The 25,566-nt window shown below is 38.4% G+C and overlaps 1 protein-coding gene and 1 pseudogene across 4 annotated transcripts in view; both read left to right on the top strand.

The window, feature by feature from the left end:
- Positions 1 to 1,277, top strand: part of RAD4 (DNA repair protein Rad4 family) — a 332,705-nt gene extending 331,428 nt beyond the window's left edge. For all 4 annotated transcript variants that reach the window (XM_089372433.1, XM_089372434.1, XM_089372432.1 and 1 more), the window contains 2 exons: positions 155 to 364; positions 678 to 1,277. In XM_089372433.1, the coding sequence (XP_089228559.1) occupies positions 155 to 364; positions 678 to 1,136 (669 nt within the window). In that variant the 3' untranslated portion in view covers positions 1,137 to 1,277. The remainder of the gene's footprint in view (positions 1 to 154; positions 365 to 677) is intronic.
- Positions 1,278 to 15,644: 14,367 nt separating this feature from the next.
- Positions 15,645 to 16,192, top strand: LOC149236593 (14-3-3-like protein D pseudogene; annotated as a pseudogene).
- Positions 16,193 to 25,566: the final 9,374 nt, after the last annotated feature.

The raw sequence follows: 25,566 nt of genomic DNA, 5'->3' as shown, positions 1-25,566 counted from the left end.
TCTTTTAACATAACATTTCCTTGTATAAACAGCCATACCTTGAGTTGTCGTATGTAATAATTATGTGTGCATCATTATTTATTCTTGAGCTTTCGTAGATCAGGCAATTGGTGAGGCTACACTTTGATATATGTTTTCATTATCTTGTTGCTAGAATGAAAGAGGTCATGTGGATGTATGGTCAGAAAAGTGTCTTCCTCCTGGTACTGTGCACCTAAGGATGCAACGTTTAGTGCCTGTTGCAAAGAGGCTAGGAATTGATTTTGCTCAAGCCATGGTTGGATTTGAGATTCGCAATGGACGTTCAGTGCCAATCTTTGAAGGCATTGTTATCTGTGAGGAATTCAGAGATGCAATTTTGCAGGTAATGTACTTGCTAAGGGTGACTGCAATTAACTAAAATTTTTGTGTAAATATCCTCACTTATGTTCTTCGTGACTACAAAATATATTTTCAAGACTTTTACTGGGTTCATGTGGCCTTGAATGGTTTCTTCTAAAATTCTCTCTTGCGAAAGTGTCATCTGATATCTCCAATCTTATACAAGAAGATAATTTGTACTTATTATTGTAGTTAGTCTACATGAAAATGAAAGATAATTTGTACCTACTGTAGTTGGTCTACATGAAAATGAAATTCAGAGCCAATTTTAATAGAACTGGCTGATTGAATTACAGGCATATTCGGAAGAGGAAGAAAGGAGGGAAATTGAAGAGAAGAAAAGGAATGAACGCCAGGCACTTTCTCGATGGAATCAACTTTTACGTTCTATTGCAACAAGGATAAGACTACAAAATGCCTATGAAGAAACATATTCAAATACTGTCTTGTCTGAATTGCGAGCGGTTGAAAATATTGAGAGTGTGGCCAAGACTAGCACATCTGCATCTGACAATGCCTTTGAAGAAAGGAATGATGCACGGCAAGCTAATATTGAAGGGGGAAATACCCATTCTCTCGAGCAGCAAAACAATGATTTCACAAATACGTATGAAACTGTAACAGATGTCAAGTCTCTTTCTACACAAAATCACACTCATACATTTCCCACTGAGAATCAGAGCTATGATGAAGAGAGTGCCATCTGGACTAAGTGTTGCCCTTGTGGATTTTCTATCCAAGTGGAAGAGATGTAGTTCTTTCTTACATAGTGAATTGAACGTCTGTTAATAAGTCGTTAATAGATATATATTATGTATGGAACGTTTTGTTGAGAAATAATGCCTATTTATGACTTCTACACAAGAAAATACAGATAATTCCTTTTCTTTTATGCATGTGCAGCCTTTCGACCTTTGTGCAGTAATTTGTGGATATCTGCAACTCTTAGTAATTAGTGTTTGGAGTTTGGTATCGCATAGGACAAAACATAATGACAATCTTTTAGAGTAATGATGTTTAAGATTTGTATCTTGTGCCTTTTCTTGACATTGGACTAAGACCTCCTTTGTTGATCTATGGGCTCTTCTAGTAGCAAACATATGAAATAGTTACTGATATTCTCGAGTGTATCCGATGGGCTATGTAAACATGGCACGTGGTTGACCATGGGATGAGGCACAATTATAACCTTTAGACGCTGCAATGTCACATGCTTCCGAGAAGTCTAGACTAAGAATGCTTTTATATCTTCAGTGTGAATTTTATGATTTTGTGCACTAGAAATTTCCCCCAAAGTTGCATAAGGATTTGATAGAATCGGGTTATTGTAAAAGAGCACTTTATGAATAAGAATCACTGGTTCACACTTAGTTTTCTAAACATTGATTTAAAAATGAAACTAATTGAAAGCAAAGAATGTTATACTCTTGACTTGCGAGAAATTCTAGAATACCAAAAATGCGAAGAAATATAACCCAGAGCACAAAATAAAATGAGAAGAACTGCAAGTATTTTATTATTCAGAAATAAATTCAATGTTCACTTGCCTCTTCAAGGGGGCAACCTCTAGCAGAGTAGAGCTCGATTACAATAAGACTCGATGATTTTTTTTTACTAAGTAAGACTATTTATAGCTAAATGATATCCAAAACCCTAACTACTAGTGGTCCCTTGCATAACACTGGTTAACCACTTTATTTATTAACTATGACCCATTTACAACTAAATGTGGTCTCTTTTCTCTAATGCAGGTTAACCACTTACAATTATTAATGCGAGCTTTATTGACTCTCTAACTAACTATGACTATGACTCAGCGCATTCGGCTTATTACATAAATAAAGGGGTTAGTTGGACCCTAACATGTCCTCCCCCATCAAAAGCAGTCGTGTCCTCAAGGCTGAACTTGTGGAAACTGCTGAAGAATAGTGACTAGTTCCCAGGTCGCATTTTCTGAAGAGGTGTCTTTCCACTTGACGAGCACTTCCTTGATCGTGTGGCCACGGAGATGTCTTTCACGGGTATCGAGGGCTTGTTCTGGTTGGAGCCAGAGTGAGCCTTCCTCATCCAATTCAGGTATACTGGTTTGAATTTTGCAATTGTTCCCCACCACTTTCTTGAGGCATGATACATGGAATATCAGATGGATTTTTGAAGTTGGTGGCAAGGCCAGTTTGTAGGCCACTGCTCCTATGCACTGAAGTATCTGATAAGGTCCATAGAATTTTGGTGCTAGTTTCTGGCAACCCTTTTCTTTGAGAGATGTTTTCTTATATGGTTGCAGTCATAGGAATACCTGATCCCCTTCTTGAAATGTGCACTCGAAACGAGGTTGGTATGCTTGTTGCTTCGTTCGACTCTGAGCTTGATGTAGATTATCTTTGAGATGAGCTATCATAGTGACACTATTCTATAGGAGTTGATCAACTGCCTGTACCTTAAAACATCCAGGGATATAGGAAATAGGTGAAGGTGGGAGTTGGCCATACACTGCCTCGTATGGAGTCATCTTGGTGGCTTCATGATAGTATTATACCGCCATTCAGCTAAAGGTAGCCATTGTACCCATTGATGCTGCTTTTCTGAAGTGAAACACCTTAGATATGTCACCAAACATTTGTTGACTGCTTCTGTTTGACCATCGGTTTGGGGATGATAGGCAGTACTTAGTTGGAGTTGTGTGCCTTGTAGATTGAAAAGTTCTTGCCAAAATTTGTTGGTGAAAGTGGGGTTGCGATCAGACACAATGGAAGTCGGCATGCCATGCAGTTTGAAGATCTAGTCCATGAAAGCTTGAGCCACCAAAGTGGGGGTAAATGGGTGGGGTAGAGCGCAAAAATGAGCATATTTAGAAAGTTTGTCCACAACCACCATGATGACGGATTTGTTGCTCGACTTCGGGAGACCTGTGATGAAATCCATGGAAACCTCCGTCCAGATAGAGGCAGGGAGTGGCAATCGCTGTAAGGTTCTTGGTAACTTCACTGTTTTTCCTTTGTTATGTTGACACACATCACCTTCAACTACAAAAGTAAGAATGTCGTTTTTCATGTCAGTGCAAAAGAAAGAACAATGAGCGCGAGCATAAGTCTTGTGAAAGCCTGAATGCCCTACAGTTGGAGATGAGTGCAACTCTTCCAAAATGCAGTTTTTCAGGGTGGATGCCAACGATATAACTACTCGATCCTTGTAGAGAAGAATATCATCCTTCCAAGAGTAGTCGACTGAGGAATTAGGATCTTCTATCAAGTTATTAATAATTTGGAGAGAGGGGTGTGAGAACAATTCCTTGCGGGCCACTTCAATCCAATCTGGCGTGGGCTGAGCGATTGATAGCAGGGTGCTTTGAAGGCTTGCTGCGCTGCATCAATCCAGAGAAATGAATTTTTCTTGAGAAGATTAGTGAGGGGTTTAGCAATGCGACCATAATTGCGGACAAATTTGCGATAGTAGCTAGTGAGATCCAAGAATCCCCTTAAACTTTTCAAGGTTTTTGGTTGGGGTCAATCTTGCATTGCCTGCATCTTTGTTGGATCAACCCTCCGTTGAAAATAGTGTAACTAGGTTCGGTCTTCATTATGTCAAATTTTTGCATCAATGTATTTTTGTATTAAAAATAATTTTTTTGCTCTAATTAAGAGCTCAAGACGAGTCATGTAAAAATGAAGAAAATCATGTTAAATAAATGAATGTAAGTCCTTTTAGATCATCAAAGAAATACTGAAATGTGTACCCATAAATTTACTCAAGAAAAACCGCTCAAAGGAATACAGTGGATTCACGTCGGCTCAACTACCTAATCAAAGAGATATGTCGGCCTAATCCAAGCTCATGTCGACTTAATGGATGAGATGGAAAGCCTATATATAAGCCATGTTTGGCTCCTCCAAAAGGAAAATTCAATTTCATCTCTCACGAAGAAGAGCAACAACATTAAGGTTGAGAAAAGAGAAGGTCGCTGTAGCACACGAGGAAGTCTGTTCTCTCATGCGAAGTCACCATCGAGCCTGCTCCTCATCACGAAATTTGGATTTGGGTTAGGGCTTGCTCCTCATCACGACATTCGGATCTGGGCTAGGGTCTTGCATCACGTAACCGTGTGGTTGGTTCGAAGGGTTGTTCTAGCCACAAACACAAGAAGGAGACCACTGTTGAAAGGCGCAAGGGTATCGTAGAGCTAGGAGAGCTCTAACTCCATTTACGCATATGCATATGTTCTTAAATCTAATGCTTCTACCTTCGTTGTGTTGATAGTCAACGTTGTTTCCTTGTGAAGTCTTGTAGACAAGCTCTAATCATCACCTTGGTAGCGTATGAGGCATCTACTTGTAATGCGAGGATAGATCGAGGCTAGGAGAGCCTATCCGAATTGTTTGGTGCAGACTATCATGCTCATTCACTGTAGAATTGAATAATGTGATTGGGTACACATTTTGAGGTATTGTCATTTGATGTTGAAGGCATTTTTGGGTCAATGTTTGGGTCATGTAACTTCTCAATAAAGATTCTATAAGAAAGAGTTAAAGGGTTTTTCCTCTCAAGTTTTGGAGAGGTTTTTGCCCTGGCATGGTGCCAATATCTTGTGTACTTGTGCATGATTGATTTTCTTGTTTTTGATAGCTGGTTGATGATAACACTACATGTTAATAATATCAATCAAATCTGAAGAAAAATAATATCTCAAGCAGTTATCATAGTAAAGAGAAATAGAACAATTGTATTGCCCTTAATTTCTCAACATGGTATTAGAGGGAAGGTTCAACAAAGGGCATAAAGAAGATCAACTCCCTCATGCAACAATTAGCAAGTATGGGTTAGTGCAAAAAGGCAGAAGGAAGATCTCGGTTGGACACACATCTCAGAAGGCCTTAACAAATGCGGTAATTATCACAGTGATAATTCTCTCCTCCTCGGTGGTACTCATTTCCGTGAAAGGGGTCAGAGTCAGTGTATTCCTGTGGCAAAGAGGATCTATGAGATCCTACAGCAGTGCTAACTCGGCATGATTATGACAAGTAAAGACTTCGAAGTATACCATAGTGGGAAGACTCGTTTCTAGCACCTCGGTTGATCCAAGCAATATCTCTGTTGCAATGAACAACAATGGTTAAGGTTACAAGAGGCAGATCTACGTTCTTGGCATAACTATTATGGTCTCAGTTTTAACATCACGATGATATACCCTCTCGACATACCCTTAATAATGACATTGTCATTCATAAGAGACACAACATATGATATCTCTATCGCATACTTGATGATCACTGTATCATTGAATATAATCTCAGTCTTGATGAAAAGATGCAGAAACAACAAGTGACAAAGATGATCAGTCTCAGAATTATATCAGTATTAGAAGCAATAATAACTACTATAGTCTCACTGGAAGGTAAGTATCTCAATCTCGGTGGACTTGTTTCATAACAGTCAATGTATACCTATGATGAAGAAGGGCTCGGAACCCTCATTGTATTTATATAGTCTCACTGTCTCGGAATAAGATCTCACAGTCTAGAAATATACTCTTGGCATGCTCACAGTTAATGTGATGATAAGCTCAGCTAGTGTACAATAATGATGAATCAGTGATCATGGTGATTGTAACAGTGAAGATCTCAACAGATATCGTTGACATAATGAAGAAGCAGCAGTAAAGATCTCGGTGCAAGGAAGGTACCCAATCTTTGTCTCGATATATTGATAATAAACAAGTCATACTACCTAAACGAAATCATGATCTCGGTCTCAGCATTGATTATGAGAAGATGTTGATATCGTTGTCTTAGATATATACATACATATATCGAGATCTCAACGTTATAATTATGGTTTCGGTAAAAGTGCAGAGATGATCTTAGTAAAAGAACAATAAAGTTCTCAGTGAAGATATGACAATAAAATAGCAGTCATGATCTTGTTCTTTTATGAAGACAAGGTCATGGGCATGATCTCGACTATGATGAAGGCAAGGTCTTGATCCCTATCTCGGTGTAGCTATCATAAAGACCTCGTTGTTATGATCTCAATAAAGGTACCACAATGATGATCTCAGTGAAGGAGCAACAAGGATGATTGCAATCATGGTGTGGCAGTGACCTAATTGAAACGCTAGAAGACGTACTCTCTGAAATGCAGTAAGGAAGGTCATCTTCATGAGATCTCAGTTGGGAGATCTAAGAAAGATGATAAGAAGACAATCATCTATATGCAAGATGCCAAGTGTCCTTGGGACAAGGAAGCTTCCTCATCTAACAACTTATGGTACCTATGCAAAATGGAAAAAGGATAAGTTGTGGACAAAAGTGTTGAAGGTTAAAAGACTAAAGCATGAGAAGGGGAGTTTGGTCCTCAAGACAGTTTAGTATAGCTAAGATTTAGTACCATGGAAGATTATGGAGAAGAGTTCATATAATCTGAAAGATAAAGGAAATTAAAGGAAAGGAAGAAGTCATCCAGGACAAAGGACGCATTTTCCAGATGGGGATATACAAGATCTTGGAGATTCTCTGATGAAAACCTCAGCAGAGGATCCTCTAGTCAGGAAAGGAAGCAAGTGTTTCATCAGGAAATCCAACCTTTTGAATTCATGAGACGATGGTCCAATGACATGAGAAATGAAGCAGACCAAGGGATTGAAGATCTTTTCAATCAAGGAAGTTGTTGGAAGTAGCAAAGGTAAAACAAGGTGTGTATGCTTATGTTTATATTTAATATTGTAAGGTCATGATGTATGGTTGCAGGTGAAATAGATCAAGCATGATCAAAAGGGAATGGATCTCCTCCCCTGAAAGGATGCGGAAAGACATAAGTTTAACTAGATGAAATCAACATAATATGTCCTCATATGAAGTATGAGGTAGTTGACTACAGTTAAAGAACTCTGGGAGCTCATGGGAATGAAAGACATGAGGATGAAAGAGATCGTGAAACATGCAACCATGACGAAGGCAATCAACATCCAAAGGATCATGAAGACTTGACCAGGAAACCTCCCAGAATGATGTGAAGACTTTGATGGAACTCTGAAAATATGAGGACCCTTAACAACATATATCATTGGGAGATGTGTCAACATGAATGCAGGATGATTGATACCTACAAGAAGATGTCACTGGAAGAAGGCCATCACCAAAAGGTAATATGTGATTTGTTTTTGGTATCTGACCTCCTGGAAAAAATTTGGGTATGTGTGTAGGATCAAGGAAATAAGAGTTGTAAAGGATGTCACAACTATGTACCTTGTGATCCAGAGCAATCACTGTTGAAGAAGAGTGAAGACAATTGAGCTTATAAAGGAAGCCCCAGATATGAAGCCAAGGACGATACTTTCTGGAAAAGAAGGAATGACATGATGGAGGAAAGTAATGGATGGTTGACCCTACATGTGAAGAAATTGATGGCATCGAAGTCTTGAATCATCAGTCAACTAGAAGACCCTATAAAGCACTGATGATAGAGTCCCTGGGTAAGAGGGAGCCCTGGGAAATTCCTACGAGTAAATGAACTCAAGCAAGTTTCTGAGTGAAGAGAAACTTGGAACTCGTCCCTGATTAAGAGGGAGAGTTAGACACGACATTCTCGTCTTCAGTTTGGAAGAAAGAATGGAGGATTGTGTAATCATCTGGCATCCGAAACTCTTTGAGGATGTGGTAGGGAATCCAAGACAAGAGTGGGCAAGAGGATCGATATTCTTGAGGACAGGGAACCAAAGATGAGAATAGTCCTAGTAGGGCATACTTGGAGAACACCCGGGTGGGTATGACCCTAAAGGAGATAATGATGATGCGTGTCTATCAGTGATTGGTTTCGCCAACATTGTGTGCTCTTATATAAGTGAGAGATAGAGTTGTTAGTCAAGGCCTTGCTAAATAGAAACAATGTTGGTTCAAATGATGCTACAACAAATGGATAACTAATCCGACTCTTTTCTTATGAGAACTCTTGTATTGATAATGTCCATGTACCATGTATGTATGAATACCTCCATAGTTAAGAGGGAGTGTTGAAAATAGTGTAACTAGGTTCGGTCTTCATTATGTCAATTTTTTGCGTCAACGTATTTTTGTATTAAAAATAATTATTTTTGCTCTAATTAAGAGCTCAAGACAAGTCATGTAAAAATGAAGATAGGCATGTAAATGAAATGAATGTAAGTCCTTATAGATCATCAAAGAAATACTCAAGTGTGTACGCACAGATTTACTCAAGAAAAACCGCTCAAAGGAAGAATGTGGATTCACGCCGACTCAGCTAACTAATCAAAGAGATACGTTAGCCTATGCTATGGGGTAAAATGCACGGTGTATGGAGAATGAAAACTACCCTCAAAGGCCTTCCCGGAACCTTCGACAAACTGTAAGATTATTTGCAGATGCTACCAACTTATACACATGTTCATAGACAAATATTAGTTAATAAAGTGTATGGAAAGAGGATTACCTCGAGTCTCCTTCTAGATTTGTTTGGAGATCACAATGCAGCCAAGAGGAACTCCCTCACAGCCGGCTCCAAATCAATTCCTGCACAAAGGAAAGGCAAACACAATCACCGCATACAACCTTGAAAACCAATATATGAATACACAATGAACATATATTTGCATACAACTAAACTACTCATATAAACAAGTATCGAATGAACAACTTAATGAACAATGTTACCAACACCATGTAGTAGGGAACACAACTACAGTTCTGTATTAATAACGGAAGAGTGATTACAACCATCTATTATATCAGTGTTCCTTTGCCCTTTCCGCTTCTTTCTCTCTCTTTCTCTTCTAGCTCACTTCTTCAAATATGTGACAGTTCACAACAGCGTAGTAGGCTATCCTTTCAAATTCTCTGACCCCCTTTCACAGTGACCCTCTCATTGCTTATATAGCAATCAAGTTAGGGTTGCCAAGTTCCTCATAGAGTTCACTAGGGAAAAAGCAATGAACTTGCCCTGCTTTTCAGCGCTTTACCATTTGCCTCCTTTTCTCAGATTGGAATTTCTCCAAATAGGTTGTTTTTGGATGTTTCCTTGCTTTTCATGAGTAAATTTAGGGACAAATATCTAGTATTTGTGACTCAATTCGTTGGTTTGACCCTTGGAACTTCCCTTAGCTTCACTAACACTGTCCCCTAACTAGCAACATGCTTTAGTAGGGTCACTAACACCCCTCCAGGCTTGGTAACAAGCTTTATAAAGCAGGTTGTTAGTGTACAACCAGCGTTAGTGTGGAATCAAGACTCGTAATTGTGGTCTTTGCTTCAATCATCATGTATTTCACCTCTGAGTTGATGAGGAGGTCATTTTGTTGTATAACAGATGCCCCCCTAAAGTATGAGATCAGAGGCAGAGACGATGGCCGAAATAATTTACCAAAACTGTAATTTTCTATCAAAATTTAGAGAGAAAGAAGCTTCGGGCAGCAAGGGAAACCTGATACAACACACACACACACACACACTCTCCCATGCTCAGTAGCTATGTCAAAGTAATTTTCTCAAAAGAGATATGATGATTCTAGCCGCCGATAAGTACCATGCGGATCCAGTGTCATAATAGAATCACCTTGAAACAATTGTTTCCAAAAAACAATATCCACAGCGTGGGAGAGGAAACAACGCTGAATGATGCAAGCCTCTACCCAAGGTCTTTATTTCCGCTTCACCGAACAACATAGATTGATACATGTGAATATATGCGTTGACGTCGAACATGCATGAAATCATCTGATTACCAGTCAATAATGGAGACTGTTAACAGATGTGAGGAAGGCCACCGATAATGGTGATGGTCTCCAAGATGCACAGTGCAATCTAACGAGTGTGAAAGATGTCTTTATCGTCGAACACTTGTATAATCGCTTAACTAGGAGCCAATAATGAGAACCCCTGATCAAACACAAGGCAACCTGCTACTAATGTCTGCAAGTTGTTGGGCAATTTATTTGCTTAAATTGCTTTCATTAAATTATCAACCAGGGAAACTCGTAAGCTTGTGATGATGCCAGCAAAATATATGCGGGAGTAGGCAACTAACTCTATGTCTAACTAAATTATTTACGATTCAATATAATATGCAAGGGAAGAGGCTCTTGATTTAGGAGGTCCTGGTTGTCTTTCCCTACAGTATCATAGATTGAAAAGAAATCCTTGATTACATAAAGCCAGAAACTTGAAATAAAGACAAGAGAATGAACTTTAATTGTTGTTCAGATTCAAAGAGAGAGAAAGACTAACTTAGTCTCTTGATTGTCCCCTCATATACTAATCCAAACTAAACTAAGATTCATTCATAAGCATAAGAAATGAAATGACTTGAAACATAAAAGCAAAAGAATGAATTTCAATTATCATATAAATCAAATGGAGAGAGAGCCTAACTTAGACCCTTGGTTATCCCCTCATATGATACTTGAAACATAAAAGCAAAAGAATGAATTTCAATTATCATGCAAATCAAATGGAGAGAGAGCCTAACTTAGACCCTTGGTTATCCCCTCATATGCTGATAAGATTTAAAACTCATTCATCAATCACAAACAAATCCTCAAACATGTAAGCAATTAAATGAAATAAGATCTATTATGAAATAAAATGTTTCTTTCATCCTTTTAGAGTGAGCTCAATTCTCTTAAGAACAAAGTGACAAATTATTCCATTTACTACACTAAGACAACTTATATCTAAAACTACATAATGGAAATATATGAAAAATGAAGCTTTATTCTATTCCATCATAAGTTGGATACATGCTCCAAGAGTCCTCCTTTTGGAATGGAGGAGGTACTCCTATTTATACAATGGGATGAGATAACAAACTCATAATGATGATCCACTAATCTCTTTTTAGTTCCATACATTTCTCAACCATCTAGACACATAACCCCCTTTTGTCCTTAATCTTCTCCATGAGATCATGATCTTCTCCATGAGGTTTATCTTCTCAAATTCGAATTTGATCCTTCAAGGCCACATAAAGGTGTCTTGGAAGCTTCCTTGGAACCTACAAATGTCACAAAAACAACCCACTTTCCATATATAAAGTAAAATATATTATTTTCTAATATTTAATCAAGAATTTCTCTCAAAAATGCTTAAAAATAAACAATATTTGGAAAATATAAATGAGACCCATTAATGGTGAATAGTAGGGAAAATGGAGTGACAAGGTGGTGAATAGTGAGTGATATAATGGAAGCATAGGTGAAAATGTACGGTAATAAGTGATATTTGTATGACATTTTTGGAGCCCAACATACTCCCCAACTGAAGTTCTTGCATGTCCTCATGCAAGCTACTACAATGACTTATTTGATTTGATTCTCAAATGAGCTTCCTTTTACAAGATGTTTGGTTCTTGTGTAACAAACATCTTTCAATCATGGACTTCCTTTTAACTTTTCACATCTTTGGATAACTTTTATTTGTTTGAAAAGCATTTACATATTTTAATGATTGGTTCTTGTGTTACAATCATTATTTACTTTGTTGAGATCTCTTTTTAATGATTGGTTCTTGTGTTTACAATCATTATTTACTTTGTTGAGATCTCTTTTTAATGATTGGTTCTTGTGTTTACAATCATTATTTACTTTGTTGAGATCAATCATATGCTCATCATTTTGTAGTAGTTTTTATTGTGGGAAGACTATGTGGGTTAAGATGTAATATGAATGAGGAAAAAAAAAATGAAGTGTGAAATTCCCCCCTCCCCCACTGATGGTTTTTGGCAATTTTTAATGAGAAAGGAAATAGTGAAATAGTGGAATATTTTCCAAATATCATCATTTTAGCATCTAAAAAGAATTTCAAGATTAAAGGTTAGAAAACATCATACCTTACTTACCTAAGGAAGTGGATGAATCATGCATGTTCAGCTGCCACAATTCTGCTCTGAAGCTTCTTCTTCAAGTTGTGGATGAAAGATGGATCTGTATTGTCGTATCAGCTGCTGGATCCTCTGCTACTAGATGATGAATCCGATGAGTCTGCTGAATATGGCTGAAAATCTATAAGGCTTGGAAGGTATACAAAATATATAAGTTACATTTCCCCCCAGCCTTATTTATTGACTTGTCCTCAAGTGATGACAAACTAAAAAACAATGAAAGGAAATTGGCTTCATCTGCTACAAAATATGGGTCTTCAAGTCTTCAACGCTCGTTGGCACAAATCTTACTATGTGATTAAATGTGTCGATGTCGAACATAGCAAGAAGTTGTTGACTTAGTGGCCGTTAATGAATGCCCCTAGCCAACACAAGAGCTCCCACCATTGATTCCAATGGGAGTCAAGATGCCTAACACATCTTTGTAGGTACGAATAAATTTGTCGTGGTCGAGTCACCTACAAGATCCAACGAACAAGGGATATTAATGTACTCCCATTGTTCATTGGCAAGAGTACTTGCCATTAAGGCATGCAAACCTCTAGGTGTTTTTTCAATGATACTTTAGACTCTAGGACTTTGACTCAAGCAGGGTTTTATTGGCGGAAATGAAGGGGAATGGTAATGAAAAGGAAAATGGCAATAAGCTTGTAAGGAATGGATGTAAGGAAATGCATGGTGTATGACGAAGAACTCTTGTTGTGAAAAATGGATATGGAAATGCCATGCTTACAATTGGTGGAATTCAAAATCTTTTTCAGAAAGGGAGGTGGAAGGTAGTGGTTGTGGAGATGGATTTATCTTCAGATTTTTTCATGAATTTAGTCTTTGGAAGACTAATTGTCATCACAACGCAATCTCCTTAATGATCACTTTGTTATCCTATAACCTGTGAAAAAAACTTGGTAGAAAGAAAACATACGTTTGTTCAAGAAGAATTGTGCATTTCCTTCATGATTCTTACGCAAAAATTTCATACCAAATAAAACAAATTTAAGAAAAATCAAAGTGGTGAAAGTGACTCAATTCATGGTATAAGTTTCAATCCATTCTTAAAAATAACCATGTAAAATAATATTCCTTGTCAGATAACTCATGAAATGTGCTCGGCAAAAAGATTGACATTAGAAGTATGGGCACCATTCTGCATATTAGTATGTCACGTAAAAGCATTTAACAGAAAGATGTGATGAGTTAATGCGAACTTGAAGCTATCGAAACAAGAATCCTCCAATGTTTGATAAATTGATTTTTGAATTTTGTTTCCAAGTATTCCATTTTTTTTATTTTCAAATCTATGTGAATTTTGTAATTTTTTATTTTTTTTTTTTTTTTTTAACAACAAATTTTTTAAAAAGAGTATATGAAAACATTTTTTATGTTTTTTTTTTTTTTTTTTTTATGTTGATTTTCTTTATTTATTTAGATTTTTTTAAACAACAAATTAAAAAACAATTTTTTTTTTTTTAATTTATTATTTAAGTTTGTAAAATCAACAAATTTTTAAATTAAAACCTAATAACGAAAATTTCTAAAAATAAATTATAACTAAAATAAACTATAACGTTGTTTTGTTTTTTTTTTTTTTAAATAAAAATACGAAAATCATGAGAAAATGTCGATGATGAAAGACCTTCCTACCAATGTCCAGAATACGTGTTCAAGGATTTTCCTCCAGTGGATATACGCTTTTGCTGCACTTGGCTTATGTATATACAGTCATTAAAACAATCAGTGCACTCGGCCTATGTATATACAATCTCTTTTAAAAATAAATGGTGCATTCTCAAATGGCTCGGCCTTAAATCAAACAGCGCTCTATCTCTAATAAAAATTTTGAAAAACCAAACAGCGTTTTTAAATAGGATGGATTTTGGAATAGTTCAGCCCTTGTCTTTCTGAAAATCGGCGCTCGGCCTCCTATAAAAACTCGAATCTTATACAACACTTTACATGGCTCGGCCTACACGACTTTACTATCCATTGTATTCACCAGAACAGAGTAACATTCTTCATGTTTGTTTGCCTTGCAGGCCGTTTCCATTCCACGTCATATATCAGACATATGAACAAAAAAATTATCCAACAGTGCGAAACAACGACAGGCATATCACAACAAGATTCACAATTGCAACTAGACTCTGCCTCCACTGTTTCATAATACTCTGTTTTGATTTGCAAGATTACACATCCGAGCCCATGCTACTGACGTGTTATACATGCAACAAGATGGAGCTAAATTGCTGCGCTGTTTCCCACACATGCGATGAATCTTATCGCCAAGCCTTACATTTATTCAACCGACCTTAAAGTTATTGCTTCTGGAGTTAATGCGTAGTTTTAGCGTTTTACCTGGTTGTCAACGAGCGCTGAGGAGTGTTAATCGGCGCTCCGCATCCCTGTAGCTGCGTTGGCTGAATAGATCCCGAAAATTCAGTGATCACTTGGCATTACGTTCGGGATAATTTCCTCCTTATATCTTCACCAGGCGATGCATCATGCACGAACCAGGCGATGCGCCATGCACGAACTCTGGCTATTGTTGCAGGATATGAGGGGAACCCAATAAATAACTAGTGTTAAATTGTTACCCGGAAATGGGCATCCCATCAATCAGTCGCAGAATGAAAGACAAATCGAATCTGAAATTTCGGAAGCTTTTCCCAGATAAGTCTGCATTTATAACATCAGTTGCGCTTTGATAAGGCTCCATCACGGCACATGCAATATAAATTTCCTGGATCAAAACAAACGCTACGATGAAACTTTATAGAATTGTGCATCTGCATCTGCTCTCCTTGTGAGGATCTACAAGCTTCTCGGTCAAAGTAGGCTGGACAACGACATGCATTGTAATGACGCTATTGGAGCAATTAGCCTTTCCTTAAGAGAAGCAACGGTGGTGGCAGGGGCGTATTTGTTAGGGTCGATATCAGTGCCATCGAACAGTCGAAATTTGAGCTCCATCGATTCCTCCACTGCCATTTTCACACCTCTAAATTTTCTCCCAGTATCAATAACTTTGCATCCTTTCAGTTCCGATTGGAATGATTTTAACAGGGCATTCTATCGATAAATCACTCAAATTCAGGGCATCAATGACTATGGGTAACCAATTCAAGGCTGCAGTCTTTCACTCAAAGTCAGGCCGTTGAGGACTATGAACGGCCAATTCAATTCAGGTAGGGTTTCCGCGTTACTACAAGCAAAATGAACAATCAATCACGCCCGTACTCTATCTAAAAGGCAAAACAGGGGAGCATAATTGGAACAAGCCGCCAAAGTTTAATTTAATGGAGGCCGGTGGCTCCATGGCGGATGGTCAATGAACCGTCTGCCGTGCCAATTCCCACTGTTAGAGGGGTGTTAGCCGACGTTGAACTATGAGGGAGAGCCATGTTTTCAGGGCCAAGTTAGTCGAGCAGGCCGAGCATTACGATGAGATGGTGTAGTCAATGAAGGATGTTGCCAAATTGGATCTAGAGCTGTCTGTAGAAGAAAGAAACTTTTTTCTGCGGGATATAAGAATGTTATTGGTGCTAGGAGAGCATCATGGCGGATTGAGCAGAAAGAAAAAGCAAAGAGAAATGAGCAGAACGCGAAAAGGATCAGGGATTACCGTCAAAAGGTGGAGGATGAACTTAAATCTGGAAATGAAAGGAAGGAAAGTGCTGATCAATCTTTGAAGGCTTATAAGGCTGCTTCAAATACTGCAGCTACAGATCTGCCTCCCACACATCCAATCAGGCTTGGCTTATCACTAAACTTTTTAGTTATCTATTATGAAATTCAAATCTCTCCTGAAAGAGCATGTCACTTGGCAAAACAAGCATTTGATGAAGCCATTGCAGAGCTTGATACTCTCAGTGAAGAATCATACAAGGAAAACACATTAATAATGCAATAGCTGAGAGACAATCTTACATTCTGATTTGGAAGATCTTGGAGAGGATGATCAGCTTGGTTTGGAAGACCTTGGAGGGGTTGATCAGCCTAAAGGGGAAGAGGCAGAGGTGGAAGATGGGGAACCCTGATTTTGTTGCAATAGCGTTTCTTTGGCAGTTTGATTGCTTGATGATTTTTGATATTCCTCCTGGCGTACTTCCTCAGTCTTTTTTTTTTGATGCAATACAGTTTCACTTGCAATGTGAGTTTTATCTAGATTGACATCCTTCGTTGGCCCTTCAGTTTATCAACTGCTCAGTTTGGATTTGTTTGATGTGTTGTATATACAATGAATGATGCAGAGTTGTTTTTGATTTTGCTGGTTTTTTTTTTTTTTTTTTAATGTTTTGAGTTGTTTTGTTTTCATGAATACCCTGGTTGGTTGGTTGGATTTTATTTTATTTTTTCTCTTTTTTTTTTTAAGTCTAAAAAAAATGGAATTAATCCTATCTTTGAAAAACAAAAATGGTAATCCTATCTTTAAAAACAAAAATGGTTAGTTGTTAAAATGAATTTTTTTAAGATGATTTTTTTTTTTTAAATGTTGTTTTTATTTAATGTTTTGCATTTTTTTTAAATATCTAAAAAACAAAAAAAAATGGTTAGTTTTTTTAAATATCTAAAAAAAACAAAAGAAATGGTTAGTTTTTTTTTTTTTTTTTAATAATGATATGTATATATATGATACATATATTATTATTATTTTGTGGAAATTTTTATTTCTAAAATTAAAAAAAAAAACTAAATTTCATCTAAAAATTTAAAGATGTTTTTTTTTTCTCATTCACAAATTTTTTTTATTGTCATGTCACAGATTAATTTTTCAGCAAGAGTATTTTTGTTCGAACTAAATCAATGGATTTTCTGATCTTCCTGATCGCACGAAGCGCAGGAAGAGAGCATACTAATCGCTTGATTCGTTTTTATTTATGCAGGGTTTTTTTTTTTTTTTTAAAGACTGAATTTAAAACTAGCTAAATATTAAAACATCAGAAAACTCAAACTTGAACTTCCTTATGAAGATCCTGCTGTCACCAAGTCTCACAAGTTAGTTTTTCTAAAGAAAAATACTAGTACTGAATTAAATTCCTAATGCCTGATCCCTTAGCACCATCCCCGGCAACGACGCCAAAATGTTGGGCAATTTATTTGCTTAAATTGCTTTCATTAAATTATCAACCAAGGAAACTCGTAAGCTTGTGATGATGCCATCAAAATATATGCGGGAGTAGGCAACTAACTCTATGTCTAACTAAATTATTTACGATTCAATATAATATGCAAGGGAAGAGGCTCCTGATTTAGGAGGTCCTGGTTGTCCTTCCCTACAGTATCATAGATTGAAAAGAAATCCTTGATTACATAAAACCAGAAACTTGAAATAAAGACAAGAGAATGAACTTTAATTATTGTTCAGATTCAAAGAGAGAGAAAGACTAACTTAGTCTCTTGATTGTCCCCTCATATACTAATCCAAACTAAACTAAGATTCATTCATAAGCATAAGAAATGAAATGACTTGAAACATAAAAGCAAAAGAATGAATTTCAATTATCATATAAATCAAATGGAGAGAGAGCCTAACTTAGACCCTTGGTTATCCCCTCATATGATACTTGAAACATAAAAGCAAAAGAATGAATTTCAATTATCATGCAAATCAAATGGAGAGAGAGCCTAACTTAGACCCTTGGTTATCCCCTCATACGCTGATAAGATTTAAAACTCATTCATCAATCACAAACAAATCCTCAAACATGTAAGCAATTAAATGAAATAAGATCTATTATGAAATAAAATGTTTCTTTCATCCTTTTAGAGTGAGCTCAATTCTCTTAAGAACAAAGTGACAAATTATTCCATTTACTACACTAAGACAACTTATATCTAAAACTACATAATGGAAATATATGAAAAATGAAGCTTTATTCTATTCCATCATAAGTTGGATACATGCTCCAAGAGTCCTCCTTTTGGAATGGAGGAGGTACTCCTATTTATACAATGGGATGAGACAACAAACTCATAATGATGATCCACTAATCTCTCTTTAGTTGCATACATTTCTCAACCTTCTAAACGCATAACCCCCTTTTGTCCTTGATCTTCTCCATAAGATCATGATCTTCTCCATGAGGTTTATCTTCTCAAATTCGAATTTGATCCTTCAAGGCCACATAAAGGTGTCTTGGAAGCTTCCTTGGAACCTACACATGTCACAAAAACGACCCACTTTCCATATATAAAGTAAAATATATTATTTTTTAATATTTAATCAAGAATTTCTCTCAAAAATGCTTAAAAATAAACAATATTTGGAAAATATAAATGAGACCCATTAATGGTGAATAGTAGGGAAAATGGAGTGACAAGGTGGTGAATAGTGAGTGATATAATAGAAGCATAGGTGAAAATGTACGGTAATAAGTGATATTTGTATGACATTTTTGGAGCCCAACAAAAGTACCAAGGCACTGAATGTGTTTCTGGTTTATTTTCCTAGATAGAGTGTTGAAGTCAATAGGAAGAAACCTGTCGAAAGGTAGGCAATAATGTGTCCTACATCAATCGACACGAAACAAAACAAGAATGATTTTGTTTTTTGAGGAATCTTTTGAGCATTTGGGTCTAAACAATGGAGGGCATGATGAAAGGATATGTTTGATCGGTTGATAGAGGAAACAAATGGTTAACCCTTGAACAATAGAAGGCATGACAACGGTTTTAACCAGACAGAACTAGACTCATGAACACTACAGAGTGTTAGGATACAGAGATGTAATTACATCAGGGTATATAGGCTAAAACTCATAGGATGGTAGGGTTCATATTGAGAGGCTGTCAAAATGAAGGTTTATTTGAGGGAGTGCCATGTTCAAGGGAACGACTGCTGCCAAACCACACTTTCTAATACGGAATATTGTATTGTCCACTTTCCCCGTCTGATTAATTTTATGAGTCTAGACGGGTAAACTCATCGATCTTTTCATATTTAAAGAGTCTGAAAAGGATCGCAAAAAGAGCGACTCTTTGCCCTATCTAATTAGTTTAATGAGTCCAGACAGGCAAACTCGTCGATTTTTTCATGTTTTAAGAGTCTGAAAAGTATCGTAAAAAGAACGACTCTATATCTTTTCTGTGTAATTTAAAGAGTCCAGACTTAGTGGTCTTTTCATATTTAGAGAGTCTGAAAAGATCGTAAAGAGCAACTCCATGGTGGTCCCTTTGTCATAGTTGTTAATCGGGTGCGACAAAAGGTTAATAGTATACCCGGATCAGTTACTTTTCTGTAAGTTAATCTATTGAACCCAGATAAAGAGAAACCTATTTTCAATAGATGTCGACCTCATTTTGTTACGAGTACGAGGCGATGGACTAAACTCGTTTTTCGTCGTGAATTTTTAATGAGTCATGTGACGACAAACTCAATACCTTCATCAAAATTTAATGAGTCAAATGAAGAAAACTCAGGGTATTTTTTTCAATTTAGTGAGCGAGAAAAAGAGGGAAAAGAACTACTCATTCCTTCTTCATAAATTTAATGAGCTCGAAGGAGGAGAAAAACTCGGGGATTTTTCGATTTAAGAGCGAGAAATGGTCCCAAAAAAGAAAGTGCTCTGGCTGCTGCCGTATATTTTTAACAAGCCCGATAACAAAAACTTGAGATTTTTCAGTTTAACAAGCGAGAAAAGTTCCTAAAAGAATGCTCGGGTCATCTTTATAAAGTTTAACAAGCCTAAAGACAAAGCTCAGGATTTTTTCAGTTTAAAGAGCGAGAAAAAAGCACCTAAAAAGAATGCTCCCGTGGTCTTTTTCTGTTTAATGAGATGGAAAAAGATAAAAAAAAGTTGCTCAGAGCATCGTCATATAGATTTAACAAGTGCAACGATGAAAACTGAGAGATGTTTCTATTTTTTAAAGAGCAATAAAACATCCCAAAAAGTGCTCTAATCTCCATTGTAGTAATTTAACGAGCCCAAAGAAGAAGACTCAAGGTTTTTCGGATTAACGAGCAAGAAAAATACCATAACTTGGTCTTCTTCATGGTAGTTTAACGAACCTGAAGAAGGAGACTCGAGGATTTTTCAGATTAATGAGCAAGAAAAATTCCATAAAAAGGATGCTCGATTGTCCTTGATCTCATGCTTGACAATAGAAGGGTCTATGCCATGCATTTTCTCATAAGACCAAGGGAAAACATCGCAGAAATCCTTAAAAGGGCAGGTGAAGCTCGCAATTTCCTCAGGATTGTGATTGGCTCCAATCTATATGTTTTCCACAGTCCCTGTCTTGACAGAAATATTGATGAGCAGTGGTTTTGAAATATTGCCCATGTTTGCTTCTGCCTTCAAAGTTTGGAGGATCATATAGGGTGAGGAAACGATTTCTGGTATGTTAGGGGATAGGATTTGAAGAGGCATCATGTCCAAATCAGATATCGGAACATGATGGTGCAAATCCTCCTAATGTTGCTCTCCAAAACTCGTGATTTCTCGAACAACTTCGTCAGTAGGTAGGAGTTGATTGAACGGATCTAAAGGAGGAGCGGTTATGGGAAGGGCAGTGGTACCGTCGGCAGTAACCAACATGACTGGAGATACGGATGCGGATTGAATGGTTTGGTAGGCCAATTCAACTGGTGACAGCGGCATCTGTTCTCCGAATGTGTCAAGGTCAGAAGGAGCCGACAAGATCCATGGATCAGTTAGTTCATGAGGAATAGATGAAAGCATGTTGACCGTTTGTGAAACCTTGGGCGGCTGAAGAGGAAAACATCCCATGAGGGAAGAAGCCTTCAGTAGACCGGTACCTAAACTGACATAGCAATCAATTCCACCTCCTACTAGGGGTACGGAGCCACTTGGTAATGGTGAATAATCAGGGGTGCAGAAAGACAACTGATCTACTGTAATAACTTTTCCATCCAATGGAAATAGAATGATGCGAAAGACAGTAGATACGATGGCCGTCATGGCATATGTCCAACTGTGACCCAGCAAGAGATTATAGTTGAGTTTTTTGTCTACGACTTCTATGTCCACCGTTATGGTTTTCCCATACAAAGTGATGGGAAAACTAGCTAGGTATCCTTTTGGGATAAAGGTGTGGCCGTCAAAAGCTTTAAGGGAATTCGATGGTGGGGATAGGGTTGGAGAACCCAGGGCGAGCCAACATGAAGTCGACATGACATAGGTAGAAGCACCTTCGTCGATGACAGTTCTGTGTATACCTTTACCTTTCGAAGTGATATGCACCTGGAATGCAAGTTGGTGAGAAAGGGGAGGTTTACACTTGTCCATGTCGAAAATAGCAAGCATGGAATCCATTGGGTCAATACCTCCAATAGCTGAAAGCAAAGCTTTCTGTTGCGTTGGGCATGTTTGTAATACTTCGAGTGCCAACATAGCCGATGACGCTTGCGCCAAATCTTCTACAATGTTGTAGTGTTGGGTGGCATGTGCAGATGTATTGTGCGTTGTACGTTGAAGTGCCCCTTTTGTGGGTCGAATTACAAGGTCCTCAACTGGCCTTTCGATATGCAAATTGTTGGGTGCGTTGGGTTTTGACCTGAGGATGGTTCTGCTGCAGGAGTAATAGGAGCTCCATAAGATTTGGCTCTTGTGGAAAGTTCTACCGTTTCAAATGTGAAAATGGTAGAAGATCCTTCACCAGCTGAAGGATGCTGCGAACCATCGTTGCCCCCTTACGGGGGTTGCGATTGGTTTGCAATAAGATTTTGCTGCTGCTGAGCGGGAAAAGGATTCCTAAGGACAGCGGGGGTCTTACCAGAATCCCTTTTGGCAAGGTATTTTGTGCATTCCTGAAGACGCGGACAATGCCAGGTCGTGTGGTCTTCAGCACAGAGTTTGCATGGATATCTGGTGGGTTTATCCTTTTCCTCGTCAGTAGGCGCAGCGGCCTTCTGTTTTAGGTTGGGCTGCTTTATTGACTGCTCTTCAGAAGGAGTGGTCTTTTTCTTATTCTTCTTGTTCTTGCCATCGTATTTTTGCGTAGACTGCACAGAGTTTATCGCAATGGCAGGAAGAGCAGTCGCATTGGTAGAGGGGTCCACTGTCATCTTGGCAATGTGACCATTGATTTGTTTTACAATGGCCTCAGAGGTTGCGCGAACAATCCCGTCAGCGTGCACTCCGGGGTGCTGAGTGGCAGAAGCATTGGGGTTACCAGGAGCATTGGGGATTATGTCGTAAAAAATGCCAGACTGTGAATATATCAGATCTAAGTGCTGGGCACGACGTATGGATTGGTCATCTGTGACCACACCACCTAGAGTGACATCTCTAGCGATTTGCGGGAGTAAGGACTTGCAGAACCAGTCCATTAAGAGAAAGTCTAGGATGGGAGCTTTGACTAACCTCTGCCTACATCTCCATTCATGAATATGATTAGAGATGTGGGTGGCAGTATCTTGATGAAATGAAGTGAGGAGCTCTGTCTCAGTCTCATAGCGGATGGGTAGCTGGAAGTGCTTTAGGAATTCCATCGCTAAAGCGTCAAAGGTGTTTATTGGCGCACGTGGTAACTCAATATACCATTTTTCTGCATTGCCAGTGAGGGTGCGGGGAAAAAGACGTAACCGAACACTATCATCCACCATAGAGTTTGAAACACACCAGAGATGGTAGGTGGTGATATGGGTGCCCGGATCCTCCCCTTGTTTTCCATCGAACATTGGGATGTCTGTTGGTATTTTATGCGGGATCGATGACCATTGTAAGTTGTGATAGATGGGGTCGTTTGTCAGCTTGTATAAGTCGGGTATATCCAATGTTGCCAAAAAAGGTAGAGAGTTAGGTGCCCCCGACTCAGACCATGGTGATGACGGATGACTTGAGGAGCTTTGCGCTCCTCCCATCGTTTGGTTCCCCATATTATACATGGGTTGCGTGGTGTAGCAATTGCTTTGAGGTATGGTGTTGTAGAGTGGATTTCCATGAGGATTTTGATACTCGGGTATGAAATTTCCCCTAGTACAAGCGATGCCCCCTTGACTCATTTGAATATGTGAGTAGGGTGCCCCCATGGATTGGTTGGGAACCCCTTGAGCATTCCCGCCCGACACAGAACTAACCTTTTGTCCTTGATTGGCAGAGGGGACGCTCATGTCAATTAGCGACTGACCATGCATGCCTGAGAACGGAGGGGGCACTGTTACGTTCCCTACTGGCATGTGCATATTGGGAAGCCTCCCAGGTATATGAATCTGGGGGTTTGAACTGTACATTGGCGGCCGACCATATTTTTGGTAAATGGAAACCGTGCCCATAGTGCCACACTAAGTGTTATAGGGAGCACTGTATGTGGCACTTGTCGAAGGTATGCAGTTTGGCACCATAGGGGTGGAACCTGACATCTGCTGGGTTCCACTCGTAGAGGGCATCATGTGAGTGGTTGTACCTGGGACAAACGGGATAGCGGATTCGCCATTACTGGTGTTGTGGTGACTGTCGACTAGGGAAGTGGTGAAGGACCAAAAGTGTCCCTAAAGTTCCACAACCCGTTAGTCGTCGACTGGATAGATGGAAATGTTCCAACTACCGAAGCAGGAAGTATAAGTACCATGGGAGCCAAGACAGGTTCCAACAGATTTGTGAGCGGAGGGTTAAAGGGAGGAAGAAATCCTTCGGTAAAGAAATCCTCTGGCAAACTTGAATCATTAGTTGTCTAAACAGATCTCGTGTGAGATCTAGGAGACTGATCCCTCGAAGATGGGGAATCCAGTTCAGTGGAACTTGGCGGATCTTCCATAATGAGTGGAGGAAGTCCTAACAATTGTCTGGAGTGACGACGAGGGCCGGATGTAGCCATGGTGACCATTAATTTTTATCAATAAATTTTATCGTGATATTCATTAAAGTCTCAAATGATAGCACTCAGGTACCTAAAAAATATAAAAAATACACTAAATGGATCAATTAGCAAACAGAGGGAAATTACCTTGTTTGATAAGCACCGATCATTGGAGATGAAACCCAGTATCTCAATGAATAACAGAGAAGGATGGCCAGATGTACGGTTACGGTTACTCTAGAGCTTCGCTCGAACCTCAGATTGAGGGGCCAAGTACTCTCGTGAAGACGAGCACCCTCCCAAAAACTGAAGACAGAGTAGATCCGTCCGTGTTAGGTACCAGGATAACCCGTCCCAGTCACCTTGTGTAAGTCCCTATAAGTCTGGCCACTAAAGATACCTCAGATCACAGACACCACCGGGGGGACATAGTCATAGACAGCGTGCTGTGTGGGTAGGATACCTAAGTCCCCGACTCAGTTTTGAAATCTTCGAAGGGACCCCCAATACACAGAATACCCAAAGGATTTGTAAGAGAAGGCGAGCTACCTTCGCTTACAGTCCAATGTTGTCTCATATTTCGCTCTGCTTTTACTGGAGTGGTCCTGGTAGTATGAGTGTAGAAGGAAATTTTCACTCGTTAATGACACTAGTTTGGTTTTTGACCCTGGGTAGTTCACTCACATGCTTATCCAAAGATCCTAGCCTAACTAATGTTTGTTTGCTCAAAAGAGTTATTGATTGATTTTAGGTAATTTTTATGCGTACTTGATTAATGTCTTCAGTAGGGGAGTTGACGTATGAAATATGGTGAGACTCTTGACTCAATAAATCATGCAAAAACAATGCTTTGAATTTTTTTTCAATTTGATGCAAACAAGTTGTATTCTACATATTCATATTTTTCACATATTCATAGTTTCTTCCATGCATCTATAGTCTTTCAACACATGCATAACCAAAAGATTATTTTCCAATGTTTCCTAACAACTACTTGAAACCAAAATGAAGCAACTTACAACTAGTTAAACAGAAGGATGAATACAAATTGTCAGTGTTTCTTTCAGAAAAAAATGTTTTTAAGAGAGAAAAACCAAAACTTTTTTCCTAAAAATAAATTTCTAGGACACCAATTTTGCTGACATAATATAGTTATAGATCTTATTTTAGCCCATGAGAAGATTTCCTATCCCTTTTGGTCCACAAACACTGCTGAAAATCAAGGTAATGGGAGACTAATGTTCTGTAATAGTGGCTACAGAGAGTTAGTAGGCCCACTAACACTCCCTGTGAACAGGCACAATGCTTTATAAAACTCTGTGTAGGCTGCTAACCTGCGTTAGTGTGGGAAATCTATCAAAAAGAGGGTTTCCAAGATTAGTGCCTGAGATGAATATATATAAGCAAGATGTAGCAAGATATTTGGTGGGTCAGAAAAGGATTGCAGAAGAATAGGGAGCTCTTAGAAGGAGGAGAGAATTGAGAAGAGTGTGGGTAAACCGGGAACTAGATGTATAGTCCCTAGCGGAGTCACCAATTAATGAACTA

Source organism: Pinus tabuliformis, chromosome 8 (assembly GCF_031772625.1).
Source record: "Pinus tabuliformis cultivar Carrire ecotype Pingquan chromosome 8, CPIR1, whole genome shotgun sequence".
Classification (NCBI taxonomy): domain Eukaryota; kingdom Viridiplantae; phylum Streptophyta; class Pinopsida; order Pinales; family Pinaceae; genus Pinus; species Pinus tabuliformis.
Note: the sequence above shows the minus strand (reverse complement) of the source record. Positions and strands in the feature narration are given on the sequence as shown.